The 27,700-nt window shown below is 43.1% G+C and overlaps 1 protein-coding gene across 1 annotated transcript in view; it reads left to right on the top strand.

Moving 5' to 3' along the window:
• CERS6 (ceramide synthase 6) overlaps positions 1–27,700 on the top strand; it is a 180,675-nt gene that overhangs the window by 48,454 nt on the left and 104,521 nt on the right. The window contains exons 2-3 of the mRNA XM_069982865.1: positions 20,165–20,270; positions 23,276–23,406. Of these exons, the coding sequence (XP_069838966.1) occupies positions 20,165–20,270; positions 23,276–23,406 (237 nt within the window). The remainder of the gene's footprint in view (positions 1–20,164; positions 20,271–23,275; positions 23,407–27,700) is intronic.

Here is a 27,700-nt window from a genome sequence, read left to right as displayed (position 1 = left end):
TTGGTTCAGACGTTGTAACTGTGCGGCTGTATTTGCGGCTGTAATTGTGCGGCGGTATTTTTGGTGGTTCGTGTGTATGCTTGAAAGTATAGGATATGCGGCTGCACAGTGCACACTATGTCTGAATCTACGGCCCTATCGTAAACGGACCCGTAAAAAATGAACAAGACCATTGTTTGCGGCTGGACATGCGGCCGAGGATTGACAGGCGGTCCGTACGGAGTACTTCAAAAATAGCCGGCAATGATGCCGAATGCCGATGCCTCTAATAGTTAATATATTAAATTACTAAAACACATTTTCTTTGTAATCAAGACACTTTCGTTGTTCAATAATTTATTTCTAACGAATCCATCATTTTGCAATTAAATATACTGTTAAAATAAATATATATATATATAAATAAATGTATATTTATATATATATTTATTTTTTGACAGTATATTTAATTGCACAATGATGGATTCGTTAGAATTAAATTATTGAATAACGAAACTGAATTTATTTCAACGAAAATGTGTTTTATTAATTAAATATTAATTAGTACAGGAAGCTCCATAAGCCGTTAATTCATATTGCCGGCAAAAGAGCTTTCTGTACTAATCATCACTTTACTTTAATGAAAACATCAAATGTTTCTTCTAATTATGTTATCACAATAGCATTATTAGAAGAAACATTTAGAATTATATGTGCGCTCAGCTGATTGGCTGATCGGTTCAGCGCACATATAATTAGCGGGTCCGCAGCACAGTGACTTCATTGTGCTGCGGACCAGCGAAGAGGACACATCGGGGTGAGTATAGAGCTCTCCCCACCCCCTCCCCAGCACTGCACCCCTCCCAGCAAGGAAGGGGGGTCACTTAACCCCTTCCTTGCTGGGATGGGTGCAGTCTGACATCAGTCTGGCCCCCAAGGGGTTAAGGGGGATGCAATACATCCTCCCTTAACCCCTTGGGGGCCAGACTGTAAGCAGCGATCTGTAAAGATGCTGCATACTGTAAGGAGCACAACACGGCTCACAATGATGGGTGTTGTGCTCCTGTTTGTGTGTTTTTTGTGTGTTTCTCCCTTTTTGTTTTTCAGATATCGGTATCCTGGGGATTACGTCGGATTCCGTGGACTACGTCGATGACCAGAGTTTTTTTGTTGTTTTTTTTTAATAAAATGGTCAATGAGGGGTGTGGGGGTGTTTTTATTTGAATAAATTTTTTTTTTTAACTTGTGTCTTGTCTTTATTTCTTTACTTTATAGACTTAGTAGTGGAAGCCGTCTAATAGACGCAATCCATTACTAAGTCGGGGCCTAGTGTTAGCCGGTATAAAATGGCTAACACTAACCCCCTATTATTACCCCAGTACCCAATGCCACCAGGGGTACTGGGAAGAGCCGGGTGCCAGTGGTCCCCGGAGCGTCAAAATTGGGCGGGCGGCAGCAGGCTGGTAAGATTTAGGCTGGGGAGGGCCTAAACCAATGGCTCTTCCCACCCTGGTGTTAACAGGCTGCTGTCGTTTGGTTTTTAACCCGGCTGGTTACAAAAATAGGGGGGACCCTATGCGTTTTTTTTTTAATTATTTATTTATTTTAAAAAAAAAAACGCATAGGGTCCCCCCTATTTTTATAACCAGCCGGGTTAAAAACCAAACGACAGCAGCCTCCCAGCCTAAATCTTACCAGCCTGCTGCCGCCCAGTCCAGGAGCGCCAATTTTGACGCTCCGGGACCACTAGCTCCCGGCTCTTCCCAGTACCCCTGGTGGCATTGGGTACTGGGGTAATAATAGGGGGTTAGTGTTAGCCATTTTATACCGGCTAACACTAGGCCCCAACTTAGTAATGGATTCCGTCTATTAGACGGCTTCCACTACTAAGTCTATAAAGTAAAGAAATAAAGAGAAGACACAAGTTAAAAAATTTTTTTATTCAAATAAAAACACCCCCACACCCCTCATTGACCATTTTATAAAAAAAAAAAAACAACAAAAAAACGCTGGTCATCGACGTAGTCCATGGAATCCGACGTAATCCCCAGGATACCGATATCTGAAAAACAAAAAGGGAGAAACACACAAACAGGAGCACAACACCCATCATTGTGAGCGGTGTTGTGCTCCTTACAGTATGCAGCATCTTTACAGATCGCTGCTTACAGTCTGGCCCCCAAGGGGTTAAGGGAGGATGTATTGCATCCCCTTTAACCCCTTGGGGGCCAGACTGATGTCAGACTGCACCCATCCCAGCAAGGAAGGGGTTAAGTGACCCCCCTTCCTTGCTGGGAGGGGTGCAGTGCTGGGGAGGGGGTGGGGAGAGCTGTATACTCACCCTAATGTTGTCTCTTCGCTGGTCCGCAGCACAATGAAGTCACTGTGCTGCGGACCGGCTCTTTATATGTGCGCTGAGCCGATCAGCCAATCAGCTGAGCGAACATATAATTCAAAATGTTTCTTCTAATAATGCTATTGTGATAACATAATTAGAAGAAACATTTGATGTTTTCATTAAAGTAAAGTGATGATTAGTACAGAAAGCTCTTTTGCCGGCAATATGAATTAACGGCTTATGGAGCTTCCTGTACTAATTAATATTTAATTAATAAAACACATTTTCGTTGAAATAAATTCAGTTTCGTTATTCAATAATTTAATTCTAACGAATCCATCATTGTGCAATTAAATATACTGTAAAAAAAAATTATATATATAAATACACATTTATTTATATATATATTTATTTTAACAGTATATTTAATTGCAAAATGATGGATTAGTTTAAATTTAATTATTGAACAACGAAAGGGACTTTATTACAACGAAAATGTGTTTTATTATTTTAATATATTAACCATGAGAGACATCGGCATCGGCATACTGCAGAGGATCGCAAACCCCGGTAATAGCAATTCATGTAAACTGTTTCCCTGCTTTCCCAGATGCATCCAGAGGTGTTTGCATCACTTTCTAAAGATTTTATTTGTTATTTTTAGTTGAACCAGATTTCCAAGTAAATGACCGTATGTTTTGAGCCGCATGTCTATTTTTTCCCACGGCCGTAGTTTCATCCGCACATTTACAGCCGCATAAAAAATACAGCCGCACAGTTACATAGTGTGAACCTAGCCTATATATATACACACACACACACACATGCAGTGCTTTTTGTTGTGCGTAGGGGAGGAGGGCACTTTAAAAATGTTTGCTATGGGGCCCCGTGAATCCTAGCTACGTGCCTGCGCCCTGCCCCTTTCAACTCTGCTGTAACTGCTAATACGAGCAGTCTACAGAATTATAATGGGAAGCCTAGGGATATTCTGGCAATTCTGTCTACTAGAAGTTCCATAGGCTCCCATTATAACGGAGATCGCTCGTATTACAAGTTTATAGCAGAGAAGAAGGAACAGAGTGCACACTGCTGAGCACACCTGCCCCTTCATTCTAGTGATCAGCGGGGGTCTCAGCATCTGGACTCTGGCCAATGCAAACCTCTAACCTGTCACTATGACATGTCAGAATTTAAAAAAAAAATGATAGTTACATTTTAAGGGCCCATTCACACGGGCAGAATTCTGCAGCGGAGCATCCGGACTGAATATCCCATAGAGACACTTTGTGACACTGAGGCAAATGGGATTCCACCTGTTTTACTCAGTGTGAACATACCCTAATACTCTTTACTTAATTAGTTAACTCTTTCAAAGGACGGAGACACAATTCTTAACAGCAGTAGCAAATGTGAGAGGAGCAAGGATTTAACTGTAAAGTGTCAGTGTACACCGGGGTGCCTGTAACTTGTAGTTTTTGTCTTAGGGCCCTATTACACAGAAGCATTATGATGCGTAAGATTGTTATAGTGTTATATGATATATGATATATGAACAATGTGCATATACACCGAAAGATTTGTTCACAATTAGTGAATGATTAAAAAATAAATTCATGGTCAGCTCAAAAGATACGATCAACAACAGACAAACAAATTTTCAATAGTCGTTTAAAGGGGTTGTCCAGCAAAAATCTTTTTATTTCAAATCAATTGGTGTCAGAAAGTTATATAGTATTGTAATTTACTTGTCAGGATGGTATCTTTGCGGAGCGTGATGCGCCCTTCAGCTCCTGCTGTGTGGCCGAGAAGGTGCTGAACTTCTCGTATTCTATTTCTGTGTTTTGTTTTGCAGTGTCTGAACACTGGTTTATCTGCTCACTTGGTTTGGTGGACACACCCGACTGCACCTGCTGAATTCTGTGTGGCCATTTCATGGTTAATCTTTGTTTTGGTTCTGCTGTGACTGACAGGTTTTCCTGCCAGTGGATCTGTTTTGTTCTCAGCTGTCTGTGCTTGGAGATCAGGGGGATGGCCCAATTACGTTCTGGATCAGAACCCTGGCCTCCTATATAACTAACCCCAGTCTGTGGACTCATTGCTGGTCATTGACTTTGTCTCTGCCTGCTTGTGTCTTCTGTTCTCTGCTTCTCCTGATCGCTGCTTTGTATCTTTGGCCTCCCTTGCTTGCTGCCTGCGCCTGACCATATTGCCTGGACTTTGACTTTGCCTATTGGATCCTGATTTTGTACTTTTGCTGCCTGATTGTTGTGACCTGGACTGTTGACTATTCTTTATTGTGTTTGATTGTCTGTCTTGTTCTGTGTGCACCTTTACTAGTGCAGGGACCGCCTTCGTGGTTGTCCGCGGCCACCTAGGGCTGTTTGAGGCAAGTAGGTAGGGACAGTTGGTGGGTTCAGCGTCAGGGCTCACTGTCTTGTCTTGTGCCTGACATTACTTTTATTAACTACTTATTAGCTACTAAATGTCATGCAGGAGTGGTTTTCTATGGGGATTCATATAAAACCAAGACAGAGTTCCTGTCTCAGCCAGAGATGTGAGCAGAGAGCACTGTGTCAGACTAAAAATAAAACATTTCCTGTAAGACATACAGCAGCTAATAAGTATGGGAAGACTTGAGATTTTTTAATAGAAGTAAATTACAAATTCATATAACTTTCTGATATCAGTTGATCTGAAAAAGATTGGATAATCCCTTTTATCCCAGCCTACATATACACGGAAAGATTAACGCTTAAATTCAAATGATACAATGATATTTGGTATGATAATCAGGTAAAAGGGCTCTTGCTCCTTTTCTCTGTCTCATGCTTCTTGACTTTAGGCCGATTATCGCTTCGTGTGATATAGATAACAATCAGCCAATGACAATGATCATCGGCTGATCACCTCTTTCAGTCCAGAAAGTGTGTACGTTGCCTCTCCATCCTCCCCAGTGTCTTCCTGGGTTCTCTGAGCTTCCTTTAGCTGCTGGAACAACTTCAGAGCCACTCTCTAAAGTGACAAGCCGCTCTGCCAATCACTGGAGGGACGGGACCGCAGCGGTCAGTGATGGGCTGAGCAGCCTGTCACTTCAGAAACCGCTCTGAAGTTGGACTGGTGCCTGCAGGAAGCATGGAGAACCCAGGAAAACACTGGGGAGCATGGAGAGTTATAGTACGCAGTTTTTTTTTACCATATACAGCAAGGGCTGCACGGACATCGCTAACAATGTCCGTGCAGCAAGGGACACAATTGCTGCACAATAACTGAGCTGTGTAATAGGCTTAGTAAATAAGCGCTGATCTAGTAGATCAGTGCTCGTTTACTAAAGTGATTGGGCTTTGTAATATGGCCCTTATATTTCTGTAATAGTTAGTTAGGGTAGTTAGGGTCTGAGTGTCCTACTAGGATCTACTGCTTTGGTTTGTTTCAGAGGTAGGGATGCTCGTTGCCTGTTTCCCTGGTTCCACGGTGCCAATTTACTGATCATCTATTTTTCGTGACCTGGAAGTCATGCAACACTAGGCCCAGCCTGAAGCCCTGAAAAATTCTTATATGTAACTATGAGGCCTTGTACAGCTTATCTCCAAAGTCTCCAAAGTGGGAGAGATTTATCAAACATGGTGTAAAGTTAAACTGGCTCAGTTGCCCCTAGCAACCAATCAGATTCCACTTTTTATTCCTCACAGATTCTTTGGAAAATGAAAGGTGGAATCTGATTGGTTGCTAGGGGCAACTGAGCCAGTTTCCCTTTACATCATGTTTGATAAATCTCCCCCATTGTCTTTTCATTCTTCTCTGCCTTCCTGCATTCATTTGAGGAATAGGGAGGAAGTTTCACCTGTTCCATAGACTCAATGATATTTGCCGGTGGTCTCCGCCATCCACCCAATTCTTTGAGCGGGCGACGGAATCTGCCGGCAAATTTTATTGAGTCTATGAAATTGGCGGAACTTTAAGTGGAGGCCATCCAGCAGAATCCGCTTGAAATTTCTGTGAAGATTCTGTAGTGTGAAAGTACCCTAACTATGGAATGGGGTTGGCCTAGAGCTAACTCCCTCTGACCCAAACTATTCTTAATGCTAAGCGTATGGATAATGTAGAGTATAGTTTGTGAGATAACCCCGTATTCACAGTCAACAAGTCCTTCACCATATAAAGTAGTCCCTACAGGGTTTAGAGCGTGTGACTGCATTCGCATATTCCACCACTTACAGCTGAGAAAATAAGTAGCGTACTGTATACTGGCCAAACATATAGCACAAGGACAGGCTTGGCATGATGCAAAAAATAAAATAATAATTAGCATCTGGAGGCAAAATGAAATATATGGACAGGTGTGCGCTGTCATGGTTGGAAGACACATGCAAACACACCAAATCACAGAGGCGCACAGCAAATGCCAAAACACACAAGAACATTGAATATATGAATTATTTTACATTGTAATTATTCAATTTCAGACATAGGGGGAGATTTATCAAACATGGTGTAAAGTGAAACTGGCTCAGTTGCCCCTAGCAACCAATCAGATTCCACCTTTCATTTTCCAAAGAGTCTGTGAGGAATGAAAGGTGGAATCTGATTGGTTGCTAGGGGCAACTGAGCAAGTTTCACTTTGCACCATGTTTGATAAATCTCCCCCATTGTTCACATAAGTCTTAGCATTGACACTGTGCTGCTGTATATTTTGTGTCCGTTTATCACTTCGGTGTCAATAATAAAAAGTGTTGAGCGAAGTTGTCAAACTGTCCGGGTTCGGCAATGTTCTGCTAACTCGAATGGCCAGCATTTGACTGCCAGTGGCTGGAGAAGTTGGATGCCACCCTAGGGCTGTCAGGAAAACATGCCATAAGCTGTATCCATGTTTCTAGGGCGCAATCCAACTTCTCCAGCAGCAAGGAGTCAAATGCTGGGCGTCTGTGTTTCTGAACAGTTGGGCAAATTTTAGATGGGTACTCCATTGGAAAAAAAATCTTTAAAATCAACTAGTGTCAGAGTGCCAGAGATTTGCTGCTGTATGTCCTGCAGGAAGTGGTGTATTCTTTCCAGTCTGACACAGTGCTCTCTGCTGCCATCTCTGTCCATGTCAGGGACTGTCCAGAGTAGTAGCAAATCTCCATAGAAAATCTCTCCTACACTCCAGACTGGAAAGAAAACACCACTTCCTGCAGGACATACAGCAGCTGATAAGTACTGAAAAACGTAAGATTTTTTTAATAGAAGTAAATCACAAATCTCTGGCACTTTCTGACACCAGTTGATTTAAAAGAAAAACATTTTTGCTGGGGTACCCCTTTAAATGTCACCCAAGACAGGTCCACTGTTCAATAAATCTGTACATCACTCGCATGTAAATTCACAATGAATAATAATTGTGAGAATTTAAATTTAGAAAAGAAAAAAAATCAACCTATGTAAAGATCTGCAGGTGTGGATTATGCTGCTGATCCGCAGAGGTCCTGTATGACCGTACCCTCCCATATAATTTGGATAGGGCTCTATACCTATATATATGTGCAGGTGGGCCGCATTCCATTACACGTATGCCAAGTCTAATTTAGATGATCAATATGAGCAGAACAGTAGGTGACATATTTTTTCTGCCACTCGCTGCCAAGTGCTCCTCGGAGTTGTTGTCTTGTGCCAGATTCCAGCATCTACCTCTGATTTTTCTATTCTTAGAAACAATTTGCTGTATTTTCGCCATTCCTGATATCGGAGCCAGAGTTATGCATAGTATTAGCCATCTATTATGTATGCTAGTGATGGAAATTTTATCTATTGATATATTAAAGCAGTAATACATAGAGAATCTCTACTTGTTGACCATATATGCTGGTTAGTTATCTGAGGGTTAAAGGGTTTCTCCAGGTGAAGAAGATTGATGGCCTATTCATGATACCCAGCACCACCCTGCACTATACAGCAGTGATTTTCAACCAGTGTGCCGTGGCACACTAGTGTGCCGCGACACATGGTCGGGTGTGCCGCGGGGAAAGTTCCCCAAACTATGGTGCCCCTGTGAAAAAGGAGAAAACAATGGGGGAGAGAAACCTGGGGATGGGGGAGAAACAGGGGAGAGAAGCAGGGGGGAGAGAAGTTTGGTGGAGAGAAGTATGGTGGAGAGAAGCACAGGAGAGAAGCACGGGGGAGAGAAGCATGGGGGAGAGAAGCATGGGGGAGAAGCACAGGAGAAGCAGGGGGGAGAAGTATGGTGGAGAGAAGCACAGTGTTACGCCTGGAGTAGTGGATCCACTGGACCGTCACCAGCGATGGCACTAACCTCACCAGGGAGCGGAGTCTAAGGGGCCGCTGGTTTTCACCAGAGCCCGCCGCAAGGCGGGATGGACTTGCTGCGGCAGGCGACCCCCAGGTCGCTACCCCTGGCTTGGTTGCTGGTGACGGCAGGCGAGGCGTGGCAGGAGCAGTAGGTAGGAGATGGTACTGGCAATGGTCTGTAGGTGAGACCGCACGTGACAGGCAGAACACGGGAACTAAAGAGTAACGGGGAAGCAGGAACCAGGAACAAGGAGTGGGGACCAGGTAGCGGACAGGAATCAGGAACAAGGACTAGGGACCAGGTAGCGGACAGGAATCAGGAACAACAGGGAGCTGGGCCAAACGCTATGGGAAGCATGTAGAGGCTCCAACACAAGGGACAGGGCATGCTGGGATTTATAGGGGAGTGATTGGTGCAACTAACCAATTAGGGACGCACTGCCCCTTTAAATCTGAGACAGCCGGCGCGCGCGCGCCCTAGGAGGCGGGGACGCGCGCGCCGGCCGGCACGGCGACAGACAGGAACGTGGAGAGGTGAGGCGCCCCCCGGGGCCGAAGTAACAGCAGCGCCGGGTCCCTGACTATGGACACCGCCTGCTGCATGGGGCAGGAGGCGGTCGCGGCGGCGGCCCGGAGCGCGGGACGCCGCCGCGGCCGTGACACACAGGAGAGAAGCAAGGGGGAGAAGTATGGTGGAGAGAAGCACAGGAGAGAAGTAGGGGGTAGAAGTATGGTGGAGAGAAGCACAGGGGGGGAGAAGCACAGGGGGGAGAAGAAAACAGGCCCAGGTTTCACACTGAGTGAGTATAAATACATTTAGAATCTATATTATTAACTATATGTATAATATGTACTGTTTTAGTGCCATTTTGGTTGGTGGTGTGCCCCGGGATTTTTTAAGTATAAAAAGTGTGCCGCGGCTCAAAAAAGGTTGAAAATCACTGCTATACAGTGTGTGGGGTCAGAGGTAACTGCTCCATTCACTGCGTAGTGGCCACTCCTGGTTATTGCAGCTCAGAGCCTTTTCACTGGGTAGTGCAAATGTCATGGCTATGCTGAACAGCTGATCAGTGAATGGCCATTTTAATGTACATGTATATGATGGTGATCTTAGAGGTTGTGCCTGATCAGTTATTGAAGGACAGCTGTGATTAGTCATGGAAAAAACACAAAAAAGCCTCATCCACACAACAGTATTTTAAATCTATAAATTAGGATCCTGGTTTACAGACTAAGGCCGGGTTTACGCACTGTAAGACACTGTCCGTTCTGTGACACTTCCGGTGTCAGTGAAGACCATCCCGGAAGATCATTACCAGACAGATGAACTTCATTACTGTTCAATTGGGATGCCGGCGCATTCATGTGCATCCGCATCCCAATTCACCATAGCACTCTCCATTGTGTGAACATACAGTTTTGTGTGGCCAATTCTCAATAAATAACGGCCGCACCAAAAATGACATGTCAGTTTTTCGTGCAGGCAGTTGGAATCTCGGCCGGAGTGTATACCATTGGGGGGGATTTATGAAGACTTATATTAGGCCCCATTAGCTCCCCCAGCCCACCCATCAGACGAGCGGGGCGTACGAGAGGTGTATGCCAGGGAGAAGGGGCGAATCTGCACCTTCTCCCTGGCTTAAGCCTCTGGCGTACGCTTCGTAAATGTCCCCGTCAGTGTATACACTCCAGCTGGGATTCCTCTTCAATGCAATGTATATTTTCTATTAATCACGTCCAGTGTTGCAATTTGCAACAACGGACGTAATAATAGAAAATATATGTTGTGTGAACATAGCCAGAAAAAGGAACTGTGGATTTTTTTTCGGGTCATCCACACATACATTTGTAAAATGCATCCATATGTGGCCGCTAATCGGTGGCAGAAAGAAAATAGGACCTGCACTTATACAGTCATGGATAGAAGTCCTATAGAAGTCAATGGGTCTGTTTTAAAGGGAAACTCTGGCGAAAAATTATACTAAACTATATTAAACTGATGTCAGAAAGTTATACAGATTTGTAAATTACTTTTATTTGAAATTATCCAGTCTTCCATTATGTATCAGCCACTGTATGTCCTGCAGGAAGTGGTATATTCTTTCCAGTCTGACATGGTGCTTATCTCTCGGGATTTGCTACTGTTCCGGACAGTTTTTGACATGGACACAAGTAGTGGCGTAGCTACCATAGAGGCAGGGTAGGCAGTTGCTATGGGGCCCGTGCAGGAGGGGGGCCCGGGGGAGAAGGTAAGAGCGTGTGTGTAAGTGACCCAATGTTTACTTACATGCTGCAACACAAAAAAGGGTTAACAAGCAGAAGACAGAGATCTCTGCTTCACTGCACTGATAACCACTGACCTCTGTTCTCCAGCTGCAAATAGGAAAGTAAAATCTGCAGAGCTCCGTGCAGAGGTCAGGGGTTATCAGTGCACCAGCAGTAAAGTGTGTGTATATACTGTATATATATGCACAGTGCTTTGTGTTGTGCGTAGGTGAGGGGGCCCCTTACAAATTTTTGCTATGGGGCCCCGTGAATCTTGGCTACACCCCTGGACACAAGTGTAAGCAGAGAGCACAGTGTCAAACTGGAAAGAATACACTTCCTTCCTTCCTGCAGGACATACAGCAGCTGATAAGATTTGATTTGAAAGAAAAAGTACCCCCTTTAAAATGGATGACCTACAGATGCACCATCCATATGCTGTCCGTGATGCATTGCCTGGCAATCCCTACACAGGCTCCTTCCAGTATGTAGCATGCATCCCCAACGCCAAACTAACCCTACACCCCCCACCCCCGCAGTCCTGCCTTGTCAATGTAAAACAATGGATTATGCTAATCCAGGATGCCAAACCGATATCACTTTCATGCAACTATGTGACATATTTTACTGCAGTTTGCTTGACTGCAGAGGCTGTTTACCTATATAAGCATTGCAATCATTGCAATGCATATCATGGTGCAGACAAATGGAAGGTGGCTCCCTTGGTCATGTCCTTGTCAGCACTGTCAATGCAATTGCCAGACTGTTTCGGTAATCAAGACAGCCCAAGGCTTTACACAGCTCCCAAGGGCCGTCTAGTCAGAGTGTCTCTTAGGGCATTCTTCATGTAATGCCTAACAAATTCCTATGCGTTTAACATGGCAGTAATGTAGTATCAAATACACATTCAGACCATATGTTACACTAAAATATAATAAAAATCTCATAAAGGGTCTAAAAATTGTAAATAAATAAATACAAGAAAGAAAGTAAACAAAGAACAAATATGTTACAATGCAAAAAACAAACAAAAAAAACACCAATATTATTTATTTCCAGTTTCAAGAACATATAAAACAGGTGCGAGAATCCTAACACTTGTGCCGTGAAAACTATTAATTTTAACAATGAATATTATATAAAATGAAAAAAATACTGGCGGAATAGCTTTTTTATACATTTCCCTATACTAAAAATTCATATAAATTAAGGGGCCCATTAATTCATGTGTGTTTTACTTACGCTGAATTTATCAAGAGGTACAAGCCTCTTCCGACGTAGCGGAGGCTGCTGCCCAACAGGTTAAAAATGTACACCACTTTGCAGCTAATTTGTAGCCTGTTTTTTTTTAGCCAAATTTTGGCAAAATTTTGCGCACCGGAAGGACACTCCTCCCCAGGCACCTTGCTGTGCCCCCGTCCTGCCTATATGGTGCACAAAGTGTACCACATAGGTAGAGGGTGCTTTTTGCAAGTTTGCACTAGGCACAAACATGGATAATTGTTAATAATTTTTTTTATATGAAAATAATGCCTACATTTTTTTAAAACAAGGCCTCAATAAGCTAAGAAAAAAAGAACAAAAAAGTAATTACTGTCAGAATAAGAGGATGTTAAACATGACTCAGTCCTCAATGTCCTACATAAATATAGAACACAAGATAAAATTCTGGCTACCAGCAGACTCCACTAGAGGGCACTTATGAGCTCATTGTATACTATTTTATCATTGAGTTTAATGTATACACAGTATGCAGTCAGCCTCTACTTTGGAAATGGAACCAGTATCAGTATAAAGACCCGTTAGGAGATCTGTCAGCCTTTACTTCTAGGTGCCATGATGTAAATTCATCAGGGAGCGGGAGGCACATTGCACAGTACTCGGTAAATACAAATAATTCCGGTGTTTCTAAGAGCTTCCTGTCTCTGTGGACGGTTCTTCCTGAGCACGTTCTGCATAAGGCTCCTACTGTGAAATGATAAATGGAAGAGACAATTACTTCTCAGCCGCCGCTGTAAACTGTACAAGTTCTTCCAAAGTTTTTTTTTGCGAAAAGTTATAAATATAAACAGCTGTAACTGTGTGTTCTCTACAGCAAACCCTCACATAGTTCTTAGAGAGTCACTCCTCTGCTCAGTCTAAAATACAAATTGCCCTACTGTATGTAAAAGGTGAAATAAAAATCATACAAAAAGTATAGCTGTCACAGCTGCTGTATATAGCTACAGTTATGTCTTTTGTAGACAATAGAGCAGGGGGCACGTATTAAAATGAAGACAATCCCCATCCATTAAAGGGGTACTCCGGCAAAAATAATTTTCTTGCCAATCAACTGGTTTCAGAAAGTTATATAGATTTTTGCTTCCAAGGAGAGTACACAGTTACCGGCACTACTGCTGGTTATGGCCTGGAAGCTTTTATGTTGCTAGGAGCTGCTAGACTTAGTGTAACTTTTATCAGGGATCACTGGTTGGTGCTCACTCAGAAAGGTATGTATAAAGCATGCAATTCCACTTCACAAGAGAAAAGATGAGGGCACTCACCAGATTTGTGATCTCTTCTTTATTTAAGCGTGCATTAAAAACTTATGGACATCCTGGGCCACATTGTATTACATTGATTACAGCTGTTTCACGCGCATGCGCGCTTCTACTGATCAGTAGAAGCGCGCATGCGCGCGAAACAGCTGTAATCACCCTGCTTCGTTAGTGCTTGGCGTCTACAATGTGGCCCAGGATGTCCGTAAGTTTTTAATGCACACTTAAATAAAGAAGAGATCATGAATCTGGTGAGTGCCCTCATCTTTTCTCTTGTAAAGTGGTATATAGATTTTTGATTTACTTCTGTTTAAAAATCTTCCACTACTTATCAGCTGCTGTGTGTCCTGCAGGAAGTGGTGTACTTTTTCCAGTCTGACACAGTGCTCTTTGTTGCCACCTCTGTCCATGACAGGAACTGTCCAGAGCAGGAGAGGTTTTCTATGGGGATTTGCTGCTGCTCTGGACAGTTCCTGTCTTGGATAGAAGTGGCAGCAGAGAGCACTGTCAGACTGGAAAGAATACAGCACTTCCTGCAGGACATACAGCAGCTGATCAGTATGGGAAGACTTGAGATTTTTAAATATAAGTAATTCACAAATCACACATCTACTACCTTTTTATTTGACATCTTCTTTCATACAGATCAGTATGACTGTATTTTCCACTGTATTTCTCTTCTGCTATTGCACATGGTTGGTGCAGAGTTAACCCAGCTTTCTACACCCACACACACACATTCAGTTTAGATCTGGTTGTTTCCTATCTAGCAGAACCAAGTGAGTTAATTAGTATTTAGAACTTTCAGTGTTTTTTAGCCAAAAATCTATTGAAACTTTAAGAGGCTAATTAGCTGAGTAGGAAGGAAGATTAGGAGTAGGAAGTAAGTAAGGTGAGTGTTCCAGAGAACAAGCAGGAGGAGACGGTAAATAGTTGTTAAGGCCTACCCAGGGTTTGCTAAAGCCCTGTGTGCAGGCTCGGACTGACCCACCAAAGAACCAAGAGGATGGTATCAAGAGGCACTGTCTTCAGGTATGCCCTGGGGAGAACACAAGACTATCATCACATATACAAACCTGTACGGCCCACAATTACCACTGTTGTGTATGTACCAATATAATGTCCCAGGATTGGTGGTCCTCAGTCCTACTCTAGCTACAGTTACCTGAGCTTGCTTTGGTGAGGAACTAGTGCAACAGCCCCCTGTGCAACAGCACTTGCTTAGTTCTGGTGCAAGCTGCAATACTGGCCGAAATACTGACCACAATTCCATAATTATGTGTGAATCCTGCACTGTTATGTGCTGTACCACCTGCACCTATTTAAACCAGCTCCAGAATCCCCTGCCTGAGCGTTGTTAAAGTCTAGCACTCCAAGTTAAGGTATCTAGCTGCTGTTTCTGATGTACAGTGGTACCTCGGTTCTCGAACTTAATTGAAAGGCAGTTTGAAAACCGAGCAGTGTCTTCCCATAGGAAATAATGTAAATGTGATTAATTGGTTCCAGCAGCCACCAATAATTACCTACAATACTCATTTATTACACTGATAAGTGCTCAGTATAATCACTACAGTACAGTACAGAACAGCACTACACTGTACAGGACATTAACTCTTTCCCGCACGAGGACGTAACTGTACATCCTCGCGCGGGTGCGAGCGTTCAGAGTGGGGCTGCGCGGCGACCCCGCTCTGAACCGCGGCGGTCCCGGGTGCTGCTTGTAGCCCGGGACCGCCGGTATTAGCGGGCACGGTCCGATCGCCGTGCCCGCTAATACAGTAATCAGATGCAGCTGTCAAACATGACAGCTGCATCTGATTACCAAATACAGCATTTCCCTGGTGTCTAGTGGCGGAGATCGCTCCTCCGGGACGTTGTCCCAGAGGAGTTATCTCCGTTACTGAAGCCGGCTGGGGACCGCTCCAAGATGGCGCCGTCCCCGGCTCGGCACTCGTTTGTTTCCGGCTGCAGCAGCCGAAAGCAAACGAGTGCCGATCTCATTGATATTTGCTGTATATCTATACAGCAAAGATCTCAATGAGAGATCAAAGTATATATACTAGAAGTCCCCCAGGGGGAATAACCCTAACCCCAGGGGGAATAACCCTAACCCCAGGGGGAATAACCCTAACCCCAGGGGGGCTTCTAGTATATGTGTAAAAAAAAAAAAAAAGTGTTGTCATTAGTAAAAAGCCCCCTATCCTAATAAAAGTCTGAATCACCCCCCTTTTCCCAGGTTTTAAATAAAAGTAAATAAATAAACATGTTTGGTATCTCTGCGTGCGTAATCGCCCAAACTATTAATTAATCACATTCCTGATCTCGCACGGTAAACGGCGTCAGCGCAAAAAAATCCCAAAGTGCAAAATTGCTCATTTTTGGTTGCATCAAATCCAGAAAAAATGTAATAAAAAGTGATCAAAAAGTCGTATATGCGCAGTCAAGGTACCGATAGAAAGAACACATCATGGCGCAAAAAATGACACCTCGCACAGCCCCATAGACCAAAGGATAAAAGTGCTATAAGTATGGGAATGGAGCGGTTTTAAGTATATAAGAATATATGACGTATATTTGTTGACAATGGTCTGAATTTTTTACCGGCCATCAGATACAATATAAGTTATACATGTTATATATTGTTGTAATCGTAACGACTTGAGGAACATATACAACAAGTCAGTTTTACCCCAGGGCGAATGGCGTAAAAACACATTCCCCCCAAATAAAAGAAATGCGTTTTTTTTTTTTTTTATTTCACCACACTTTGAATTTTTTTCTGGTTTCGCAGTGTACCAAATGCAAAAATTCAGCCTGTCATTGCACAGTACAATTAGTGACACACAAAAAAAAAAGGGCTCATGTGGGACTCCCAGCGGGCACATCGAACTTCCAGGCTCGCTTTATCACAACCTTTAACCTCGGAACCGCCTGCTGTGACTTAAAGAAAACAACATTAACAAAGATGTGACCACATGGAACCATATAGCAATTGCACCTTAAAATGCCACATCAAAAACTCCAATTTTTTTTTTTTCTTTTTGCAATTTTTTAAATGGGAGGGAGGGAGGGACAGCAAGGGGATGTGTCCTGCTTGCTACCGGATCATCAAGAGGAAGAGGTAAGACACAGGAGGGTATATTAAGCATTCCACCCCTGCTACTATTGGACGGCTATAGTCATGTGTGTAAAAGGGTTGTCCCGGATCAACCATTATTCTACCAGCAGAGGGGGAACAAGGAGAGGGGTGTAATAGATAATGGGAACCATCCCTGCACTGCACTCTGCTAACTATGCCCAGCGACAAACCGTTCGCAGTCCCTGGGCACACATGCTAAATGCCTGTTTGCCTCACCAAGCCAAGGCTTTAGAATGAATATAATATAATATAATGACATTGCTAAGAGTAGTGCAATCTGAGAGGTTTTCCATGGGGATTTGCTACTGCTCTGGACAGTTCTTGACATGGACAGAGGTGGCAGCAGAGAGCACTGTGTCAGACTGGAAAGAATACACCACTTCCTGCAGGACATACAGCAGCTGATAAGTACTGGAGAAATGAAGATTTTTAAATAGAAGTAAATTACAAATCTGTATAATATTCTGACACCAGTTGATCTGAAAGAAAAAGATTTTCACTGGAGTACCCCTTTAAAGTAAGAATCTCAAAAGTAGGGTCATTTTTTCTAGTCAATTATTGTGATTTTAGGAACGACATTATAGTGATATTTAAGACCCGAAATACACTTATTATAAGGAGAACACTGTTCTAAGGGATCTCTCACTCACCCTGTAAATACAACAAATTGCAGAGACGAACCAGTGTAAGCCGCAGTTATTGTACCGGATAGGACAGGAAGGGAGAATTATTCCCGCTGTTCTGTTTCTCAGGAGAAAACCAAAAGCCGGAGCCCAGAACAGACCGCCGCTTTAATCTGACTTAATTAAAGGTTTGGGCTGTGAAGTTGAGCAGCTGCACAGAACGGCTTCAGCTTTCTCACAAACATTTATACATACATTTAGGTTCTGAAATATGATTTTGTCATTTGTAGGATCAGTGTTCCAGAAAAGGCAGAGGCACAATTATACTCGTGGGAGACAATGTTCTATTGTTCTATTGCATGTAGCAGAGTCGAGTGAGTCAGTGTAGGGAAAGCTAAATTTTGTCTTTTGGAATGATGCAGCGGGGTATCAGTTTATCAGAGTAACACCAGTACTGTCCAATACACAACTTACATATGGAATTTTTGCACTGGTTTCTCACTCCGGCCAATGTCAATAATAAAAAGTTCTGCCATGTCCTAGGGACATCAAAAGTTTTTATCATTCAGAGTCTGATCAGTAGAACGGGCGCTACCATGCAATCCTCCCTTGCACTCTGTGTCTATGAGACACAGACGGCCTCATAGACTTGCATTGAGAGTTGTCCAGGTCATGTGACACAGAGCCATGAGTGAACACGCTAAACTCGCGCTTCTCCCGGCTCGCTCACCTGATTGGTCAAGGCTCTGTCCCGGCACGGGGGGTGACAGGTCTCCTTCAACATGACATGATGGCGGTTTATGGTTATCACTTGGTAAGAGAAGGATCCCTGGCAAACAATGCAGATCTAAAACAGATAAAGAAACAGGCACTCACCCGTCAATGTGTGACAGCAGGTTTTTTTATTGTTACGTTTTTAGAAACAAAGAAGAAGATCCCACGTTGACGGGTGAGTGCCTGTTTCTTTATCTGTTTTGGATGTATATTGGACTTTGCTGCTGTATAACAGACCACCACTCAGACGAGTGCAGTTACGTGTCTCACCTGAGTAGCGATTCACTCAGGGATCTAGTAGTAGTGCCGGGTCGACTTGGCTTGTTGGACTGAAACAATCCAGATCTGGCACACAGGGGGGTGCACCGCTAGTGGTAGGGGTACACCTTATGTCTCTAGTGGATAGAAATCGGGGTGCCCAAAATGTTAGTCATGCAATAATGTGACAACACATAGGTTAACATAACAGTTCTTTATTGATAAAGCTTGGCAAGGGATTTTTTTTTTTATTTTTTTTTTTCACAACAATTGAAAAACATGGTCTCTTGTGCAAAGTATTGCAAGAATATGTGTGAGGAGGTAACTTTTTCTAGCAGAACTGCATTGAGATGCGCATGGGGTATTCTAGGACATGTATTCACTTCCCTAGGCTTGTGGTGATGTGTGTACAGTCCTTAACCACTCCAGTAAAGGGTTGTTCACTGGTTGGCTCCTATTGGGTAAATTTATGTAGCAATAAGTAGTCATGAAATATGAGCTGCAGAATTTATGAAAAATGTGATGTGACAGCCACAATGTCCTAGACCTGGCCTGGAGTCCCAGCAGGTTTCGGGAAAGTAAAGAGGACCTTGTACAAATCCCCCTCTATACCTCTGACAATACTCCTTTATAACGGGTATTATTTTAATATCCCTATAGATTGGACTGAGGAATTAACTAAACAGATTAGGTTCCTCACTGGAGTCCAGAAGTAAGCTCCATGTGGTTCAGGATAAGGTTTCGGAGTAACTATGGAGGAGAGCGCATGAGCGGTGCACTCCCTACACAAAACTGTAAACCAACTGATATGTACTCAGCCTGAAGGGCTGGCAAAAACTAACTGATTCCCCGAACTCTAGCTAGGAGGGAAGCTGGGTTAGGAAGGCTGTATACACACACTTGTTGCATGTTCTTCTTGTTGGATGTTTTGCAATGCAAAGCATATGTGGCTGTGTTAGTGAATGGACCTGTTTCGCATGCTCTTATAAGTTTCACTAGTGTTAGTGTTAGTACCCACCCAATATATTTCTGTAAGCTGAATCTGTACTGGGATACTGCATATATTTCTTATTTTCTTATGATGGTGATGTTTTAGGCCTTGTCTACACAGCCGTGGACGAGGCCGCAATTACGGACTGTGCTTCTGTGATGGGGATTAAAGTCTATGGAGCCCTGAATGCAAAATTCACCATATAAGTGCAGGTCCTCTAGGGGGTACATTTTGTGATAGGAAGCTGGATGAAGCTGATGGGAAGCTGGATGAAGCTGATAGGAAGCTGGATGAAGCTGATCATTGTCACTGCTTAACCCCTACTGTCACACATGTTGTGCCACTGCTAATAATTGTTTACATTTATATGCTATTGTAACATGATGAGTCATACTACCAGAATGAATACCCCACCTACACTGAGCCACTCATCAGTATAAACAATGAGGAACACTATGCAGCAGAAAATAAACAGAAATATGTTCTCACTTTTTTATTAGACTATGGCAGAAAACCTCATATTCTATATCTGTAGAACATGAGTAGACTCATTTCATGCGTCGTACATTTGTAAACCATAAGTACTTAAACAATCGGCAATTACCAGAGAAATACAGAGAATAAAGTAAATGTTTCTTAGAAGGCTGGATATCAGATGAATCAGCGTTGTGTAGTATAGTTACTGAACAGTCCTGGACTTATCCAGGTTTATACCATTTTCTGTCAGTTCTGTCATTTAAGTTATAGTCTAATATATCTAAGCTAAATGGGGGAGATTTATCAAACTGGTGTAAAGTAGAACTGGCTCAGTTGCCCCTAGCAACCAGTCAGATCAGAATCTGTGAGGAATGAAAGGTGGGATCTGATTGGTTGCTAGGGGCAACTGAGCCAGTTTCACTTTACACCAGTTTGATAAAACTCCCCCAATATGTTAAAATCTTTATAAAAACACAAATTTTATTTATTTTTTTATCCTAGGTTTATAGCAAAACCATGTGCTTTGACTCTTAAAATTCAAGTCAGCGGACCACAGAAGGCCCAGCACAATGCCATTCTGGAAAAGGTGTTTACTGCAATCACAAAGGTAAAGATACATAGAAGAATATATATTTCTACATGTTTTTGTATTGTTAGAACTGTTATCGACTACCATAATGCTGGAAAGCCAACTGATTATGAGAATGTCAAACTTAGTGCTCCTGTTAGAATAGAGCGAAGGACACTACCATACCATTCTAACCCTATGAGACTGACATTGTCCTTCCCCGTCTTTGGCAGTCTCATAGCCCCTGTACCCCTGAAGTTGCTAGTTTGCTGTCAAAACATGTTGGGGGGCTTGGGTATATGACTTGAGAGGACACCGGGAAAACTCCCATAATCCCTCATAATCACTTTATACAAATATCAGACATAACATTAAAAGCACAAAGGGGTACTCCGCAGACTGGTGTCAAAACGTTAGATTTCTAAATTGCTTATATATAAGAAAAAAACTCAAGTCTTCCATTACTTATCAACCGCTGTATGTCCTGCAGGAAGTGGTATATTCTTTCCACTCTGACACAGTAATCTCTGCTGCCACCTCTGTCCGTATCAGGAGCCAGGAAAGGTCTGCAGCTCTGGACTGTTCCTGACATGGACAGAGGTGGCAGCAGAGAATACTGTGTCAGACTGGAAAGAATACACCACTTCCTGCAGGACATACAGCAACTGAGAAGTACTGGAAGACTTGAGATTTTTAAATAGAAGCCATTTACAAATCTGTATAACTTACTGATACCAGTTTGTTTATATATTTTTTTCTTTGTGGTACCCCATTAATGAGGTATCCACATGACAATGTAGTGAATCCCCGCGGTGCTACGGCAGAGGAACGGACAGTCACTTGCTAGATGGTGAGGTGTGACGCCACTCCTGTGGTGGTTGGCCGAGATGTAGCCGGACCCTGAGATGTTGTGACGTCAGTGCCTTTCCATACTTCAGCCGTGCAGCATCTGTGTACATACATCTGTAATAGCGACATCTAGTGGCGAAACTCTACCACTACTTCATCACCACTTACTCACAATAAGTACAGGCTTTTACGATGGTTGTAACCAATAGCAACATCTGTGGTAGGACACCACAATAAGACCCACATTTGTGACAAGAAAGCGTCTGGCACAACATCTCAATAGAGGTCACATCATGCAACAACAAATCTGTCATATGAGGGATACCACCGAGCCATTTGGGCACCTTTGCCTTATGAGGTCCATTGTTAAATTTGACTCTAAGCAGAGTGCCCAATGGAGGCGTGAGCAGAGCAGTACGGGGACAAGCACTTACCACCTATTGTATATTATGAAAAGATGGAATTACGCTGCAGCTTTATTGCTGTTTAAAAGCACACAAAATGTCATTGAACTGTGAGATCGAAACACAAAAGAACAATAATTACAATACACTTCACATTCTGATGGAGGAAAGCAGTGCTAAATGCTACTATACGTGCTGGATTTTATTATTCAGATAATAATAGGTGTTACAGGACTTTCAAGCCACCATTAAAGTCAAAACTGCCAGAACGTCCATAAACTTCAATGTATATATGAGAAATAACAGGAGGGAATAGAGGTTTCACCCTTGGCAGTCGGTTCATGTCTGCTTCTGACCTGAAATAGAAGGGTAGTAAGGTTTAATAGGTTAATATCGGACCTATCCATCAGAGGTTCTAAAGGTAAAGCAGGAAAATGTAGAGAAAACCCGGCACTCACCAATTCATTATGCTCTTTTATTGTAGTGCAGTATGACGCGTTTCGGCCAAGCATGGCCTTCATCAGCTAAGACAGCCATGCATGGCCAAGCGCATCCTTGCTGTAAACCTGATGCATATTGCACTACCATAAAAGAGCATAATGAATTGGTGAGTGCCGAGTTTTCTCTACATTTTCCTGGATACTACTATCTCGAGCACCACCGACCTCCGGAGTGCCGTCCCTCCTGCATCCATCAAGCTAAACGTAAAGCAGATGTATTTGCACGCAGGGAATATTCAGTATCATTATTGTGGTCAGTGATAACAACTAAAGTTACTATTATTGAGCGGAGAGACCATACTGTTCGGGTTTGGAGACCGGTGCAGAACTGAACAGCTTGGACTCTCCGCTCAACACTAGTTACTATATAATAAGACTAGGGCTACATTGCTCTTTTGGCTGACATCAAAGTCCGCCACAACACATTATAGTAATCACATGACCTCACAGTCATGGTTATTGAATTGGGTTGTGACCGACAACATAGACAAGACTATATTATGGTGTATTATTATGGAACTTAGCTGTGATTTATTAAAATGACTAGTGTTGAACTGATCTGGTTTGGGTTCAGTGATGTCATCGGAAACCTGGATGCTCCTGCAGACATTGGATGCCACCTTAGGGCTGCCAAGAAAACATGGATACAGCCTATTGCCTATAGTTCTGTCTCTGTTTTCCAGGACTCCCTAGGGCGCCATCCAACTTCTGCAGCCACAGGGAATCAAATACAGAGCGTTTGGGTTTGGATAATGTTGCTGAAACCAAACATTTTTACAGATTTGCTCATCATTACAGATGAGCGAACCGGGTTCGGGTTCGAGTCGATCCGAACTCAAACGTTCGGTTTTTTTGATTAGCGGGGGCTGCAGAACTTGGATAAAGCTCTAAGGTTGTCTGGAAAACATGGATACAGCCAATGACTATATCCATGATTTCCACATAGCCTTAGGGCTTTATCCAACTTCAGCAGCCACCGCTAATCAAATGCCGAAAGTTCGGGTTCGGATCGACTCTAGCATGCTCGAGGTTCGCTCATCTCTACTCATCATCAATCACTACAATGTAATATGGCGTTTTTTGCCCGCATGACTATTGTTGCATTAAAAATTGATCTGAAGCCTCATTTAAAAGTCAATGAGTACATGTCCTGCCCAGATATAGGGAGGACCACCAGACCATTTCCTTTGGGGGATACAGACCAATGCTGATGTTTCTTCATATGTTACTATATGTTTCGCAGTTCCCAATGTCAGATATATAACAGTCTTTACAATTTTAACCTTTGCAGCATCCAGATGAAAAGAGACTGGAAGGACTTTCCAAACAGCTGGACTGGGATGTACGTAGCATTCAGCGCTGGTTTCGACAGAGGAGGAATCAAGAAAAGCCGAGCACCCTGACACGATTCTGTGAGAGCATGTATGTATTTGCGTTATCTACAGGCTTACAGTGGACCTACAGTACAGTATATAGTGTATAGGATGGAATAACTTTCGCCCTCCAGCCAGGGCTGGCTTCAGAGGGCGACAGAGCCTCAGCGGGCCCCTTTGTGGAGCAAAATGTGGTGACAGTAGAACCAACATCCACTGTACAAATATCAGTATGCCCCTATACACTGACCCATTTAGAGGTAGACCGCAATGGTACTCAGGCTCTACACATCATATAAGTGATTACAGTACAGTTACACTCAGTGACTTACATGGGGCGTCTTTGATCAGAGTTGCTCAGTTTTCCCGTTTTTTTCCCCCATCTGGTTCAGGTTATCATGAACACGTCACCTGGCCACAACTCACAGAATCTACCAGCCAAACATTTTAGGCTTCTTTCTCGTCCCCATATAATAGTAAGGTGCAGCTACAATGAAACCAGTTGTGGCCCAAACCGCTCACATTATAATCCGTCACTGGTGGGCCCCTAGCCGAGTGCTGACAGCAGCCCTGCCTCTATCTGTTGCAAAACTACAATTACCATCATGCCTGGATAACCAAAGCTGTAGTTTTGCAATAGCTGGAAGGCTGAAGGTTCCCCATCACTGCCCTATAGGATAATGGAAAAAAAAAGGTTTATACTTATACTTTATGTATATTGATTGACTATATGGACTTGGATTCCAGCTTTGGCCTACAGGTTGTATATTAAATACATACAGGAAATTTGAGGAAATCCCCCCCACCATTTAGTTGCCTGTAGTTTGTTCATTCTCATCATGGTGGAAATGAGATGCTCACACAAGTCTGTGCTTATACACAGGCAGATCTAAAATAAGCAATTTCATCCATACCAGTACATTCATTTTCAAGATATCCTTTCTTCCAATAGATAGAAACATTCGGGGGTTAAAACGTTGACCAAGTCTTGGTCACACATCAGAATAGAAGAAAGGTTTGTGCTGCTGGCTTGTTTAGTATTGCTTACATTGATGTATTGTAACAAGATTTTCTCCATTCCATTGCAGCCAGCAAAGATGATGATGAGGGAAAACCCTTAAAAATAGTAATCACCCAACATAGTCTTATAGGGGGGCATTTATTAAGTCCAGCGTTTTTTACGCCGGACCTATAAATGCCCCCGCAGCTCCGGCGCTACGGAGATTTATGTAGAGGCGGACTGCCTCTACATAAATCCCGTGCGCGCCGGTGCGCACCGCCGAAAACCTACGCCAGCTGAGGACTGGAGTAGGTTTTCGGCGTACATTTGGGCGGAACGGATGGTAAATCGCGCGGACTCTGAGTCCGCGCCCTCCGTTCCGCCCACTACACGCCTTCTTTCCGCCCCCCTGGCGTACTCGGCGGAAAGTGCCGATTTGCGAATATTTTATTCGCAAATCGGCCATTTGCAAATAAAAAAATCCGTTCGCCGGATGATACATGTGGCCCATAGTCTTTTGGAACAGTTCCATTTGCAAGAGTGAATGTTCTACTAACATAGTGGATTAAGCAGGGTCATTTAGGTGCCCTATGCCTTGAAGCTGTCATTTGTAGACAGGTCAAAAGTTATGGATCGCAGCGGGTCTCACTGCGATCCTAAGATACAGCTTTGGGGAGAGCATGGCAGTGCATGTCACATCCCGGACAACCAAAGTCATAGACTTTAAAGGGAATCTGTCTGCACCCGGGCCTAGCACCACTCTTGTGTTTTGCAGCTTAGATCCATTAAAGTGAATTGAGCTGAATTGTAATACCACACACAACCTGAGGACAGTGGTGGTGCTGTTTCTGCAAGATAGTAGCTGTGTTTTTCAAATTCTGGATAACCCCTTTAAGGCCTTTGTGGTACTAATTTGTAAAGGTGGTAAGCAGTTATACAGTATAACATAAGTACAGTATCAGCACTGTACACCATATCACTGGTATCAGGATCTTTACACCATTCTATTACATCACTGGTATCAGCTCTGTACACTGTTCTGTTACATCACTGGTATCAGCTCTATACACCATTCTATTACATCACTGGTATAAGATATATACACCATTCTATTACATCACTGGTATAAGATACTGTATATACACCATTCTATTACATCACTGGTATCAGGATCTATACACCATTCTATTACATCACTGGTATCAGGATCTATACACCATTCTATTACATCACTGGTATCAGGATCTGTACACCATTGTATTAAATCACTGGTATCAGCTCTGTACACCGTTCTATTACATCACTGGTATCAGCTCTAAACACCATTCTATAACATCACTGGTATCGGGATCTAGTCACCTTACCATTTCATTGTATTAGCCTGGCAGCAGTGGGTTAAGTGGGCAGGGGCTACATTCTAGCAGCGGAATGAAAATCCGCAGCGAGGATGTAGATTCATAGGAAATGACAGGACATAGCATCACAGCGGATTTTGCTGCGGAACCTACACCGTGATATCCGCTGCAATGCGGTATGTGTGAAACTGTTTCACACATACCGCATTGCAGCGGATATCACGGTGTAGGTTCCGCAGCAAAATCCGCTGTGATGCTCTGTACAGTATATTTGGGGCCTACTGTACATGCACCCCCTAACCTACTCCCTCAGTCCTCGAAAGGTGAACCTATTCCTTAAATAAAAATTAATCTCCTTCTTTTGAGCTGTAGCCAGGCCCAGTGTAATTAAATGAAGGGCTGAAGGTTTTTGGATACTGCTGCCAGTGCGCGGAAGCATTCAGTCAGTTTTAATGTGAAATTAGTAATTGGTTTTGAGCATCAACTAGAACCATATTATTTAAAAGCAGATGGCATGTCCACTTTTATAGCAGATTTTGTGTGATAGACGACATTGTTAATTAAATAACACGACACTCCACTGCAATAATGTCCTTTATATATTAGGCCTTCCCGGCGGATCCGGTCTGCCGTAGGAGTTTCTGCTAAGTAGAGAGCATCTGAGGTGTCCACTACCTTGGTTTATATGTCGGTAACATTATTACTGGGTGCCGCCATTAAATGCTGTAATTGAGGAGACATTTGTAGACCTGCAGTACCGTCTGTCATGTTCCTCTAACACTTACGTACCTATGAATTAAAGTCAGTAGGGGAAGATTTATCAAGAGGAAAATGGCGCCAACCAATGTGCAATTTACTTCCTTGAAAATCGGACTACATTTATCAAAACTGTTGGGAGCTGTAATGAAATGGCCATTGCCTGGTCATACGTCTGGCACGTCATGTTGATGTCCATTTCAATCACTATATGTGAATTACTTTCACTGGAATAAAAGAAGTAAAGCATGTTGTTGAGCAACAAGTTTTCTTATGCCCAGAGTAACATTATTGAACTGATATGTGATTTTGGTTGAGTACCGCAAATACACATGATATCATGTGGACTAGTCATGGCCGGATGAAAACTGCAGGACATCAGGATTATGTTACTGTAGTTTAATGTTTCCAAATGTAAAATAATGCACTTTGGGAGGAGGAATCCTCTGTCTGAGTATCATATCGGCAGTTCTGCGTTGGCAAAGACTTCAGAAGAGAAGGATTTAGGGGTAGTGATTTCTGACACCCTTAAAGTGTCACTGTCGTTTCACAAAACTTTTTACATGTCATATAGGCATTTCAAAAGTTTTAATCGGTCCGGGTCTCAGTGTTCAGACCTATAACAATCGGGAGATCCCAGCTCTGTGTCATGTTATCAGTTGGACTTATCAGCCGGGCTCCATAGAGCTCCATTATAAGACCGACTGATTAGCTTAGCGCAGTCTTCTCACGATCTCCCAAACGGTTTGGGTCTGATCACACAGACCAGGCCCTATCAAAATTTTTGCCATGTCTCTATGACATGTCAAAATTTTGTGAAACAGTCGCACTTTAAAATGAGTCACCAGTGCAACCAGGCGGTAGGGAAAGGAAATCGTATGCTTGGGTGTATAGCTAGAGGTATAACCAGTAGGAAGAGGGAGATTGTGATCCCGCTGTATAGAGCTCTGGTGAGACCACATCTGGAATACTGTGTCCAGTTCTGGAGACTGAACCTATATAAAGATACTGAGAAAAGAGAACAGGTCCAAAGACGGGCTACAAAAATGGTGGAGGGTGTCAGGCATAAAACATATCAGATTATTAAAAGGGTTATCCACTTTCTTCCAGCGACAACACGACTCTTGTCTCCAGTTCAGGTGTGGTTTGCAGTTAAGCTCCATTCACTTCCATAAAACTGAGCTGCAAAGCTCCACCCAGATTGGAGACCAGAGTTGTTTTGTCTCCGGAAG

Source organism: Dendropsophus ebraccatus, chromosome 9 (genome assembly GCF_027789765.1).
Source record: "Dendropsophus ebraccatus isolate aDenEbr1 chromosome 9, aDenEbr1.pat, whole genome shotgun sequence".
Lineage (NCBI taxonomy): Eukaryota > Metazoa > Chordata > Amphibia > Anura > Hylidae > Dendropsophus > Dendropsophus ebraccatus.
Note: the sequence above shows the minus strand (reverse complement) of the source record. Positions and strands in the feature narration are given on the sequence as shown.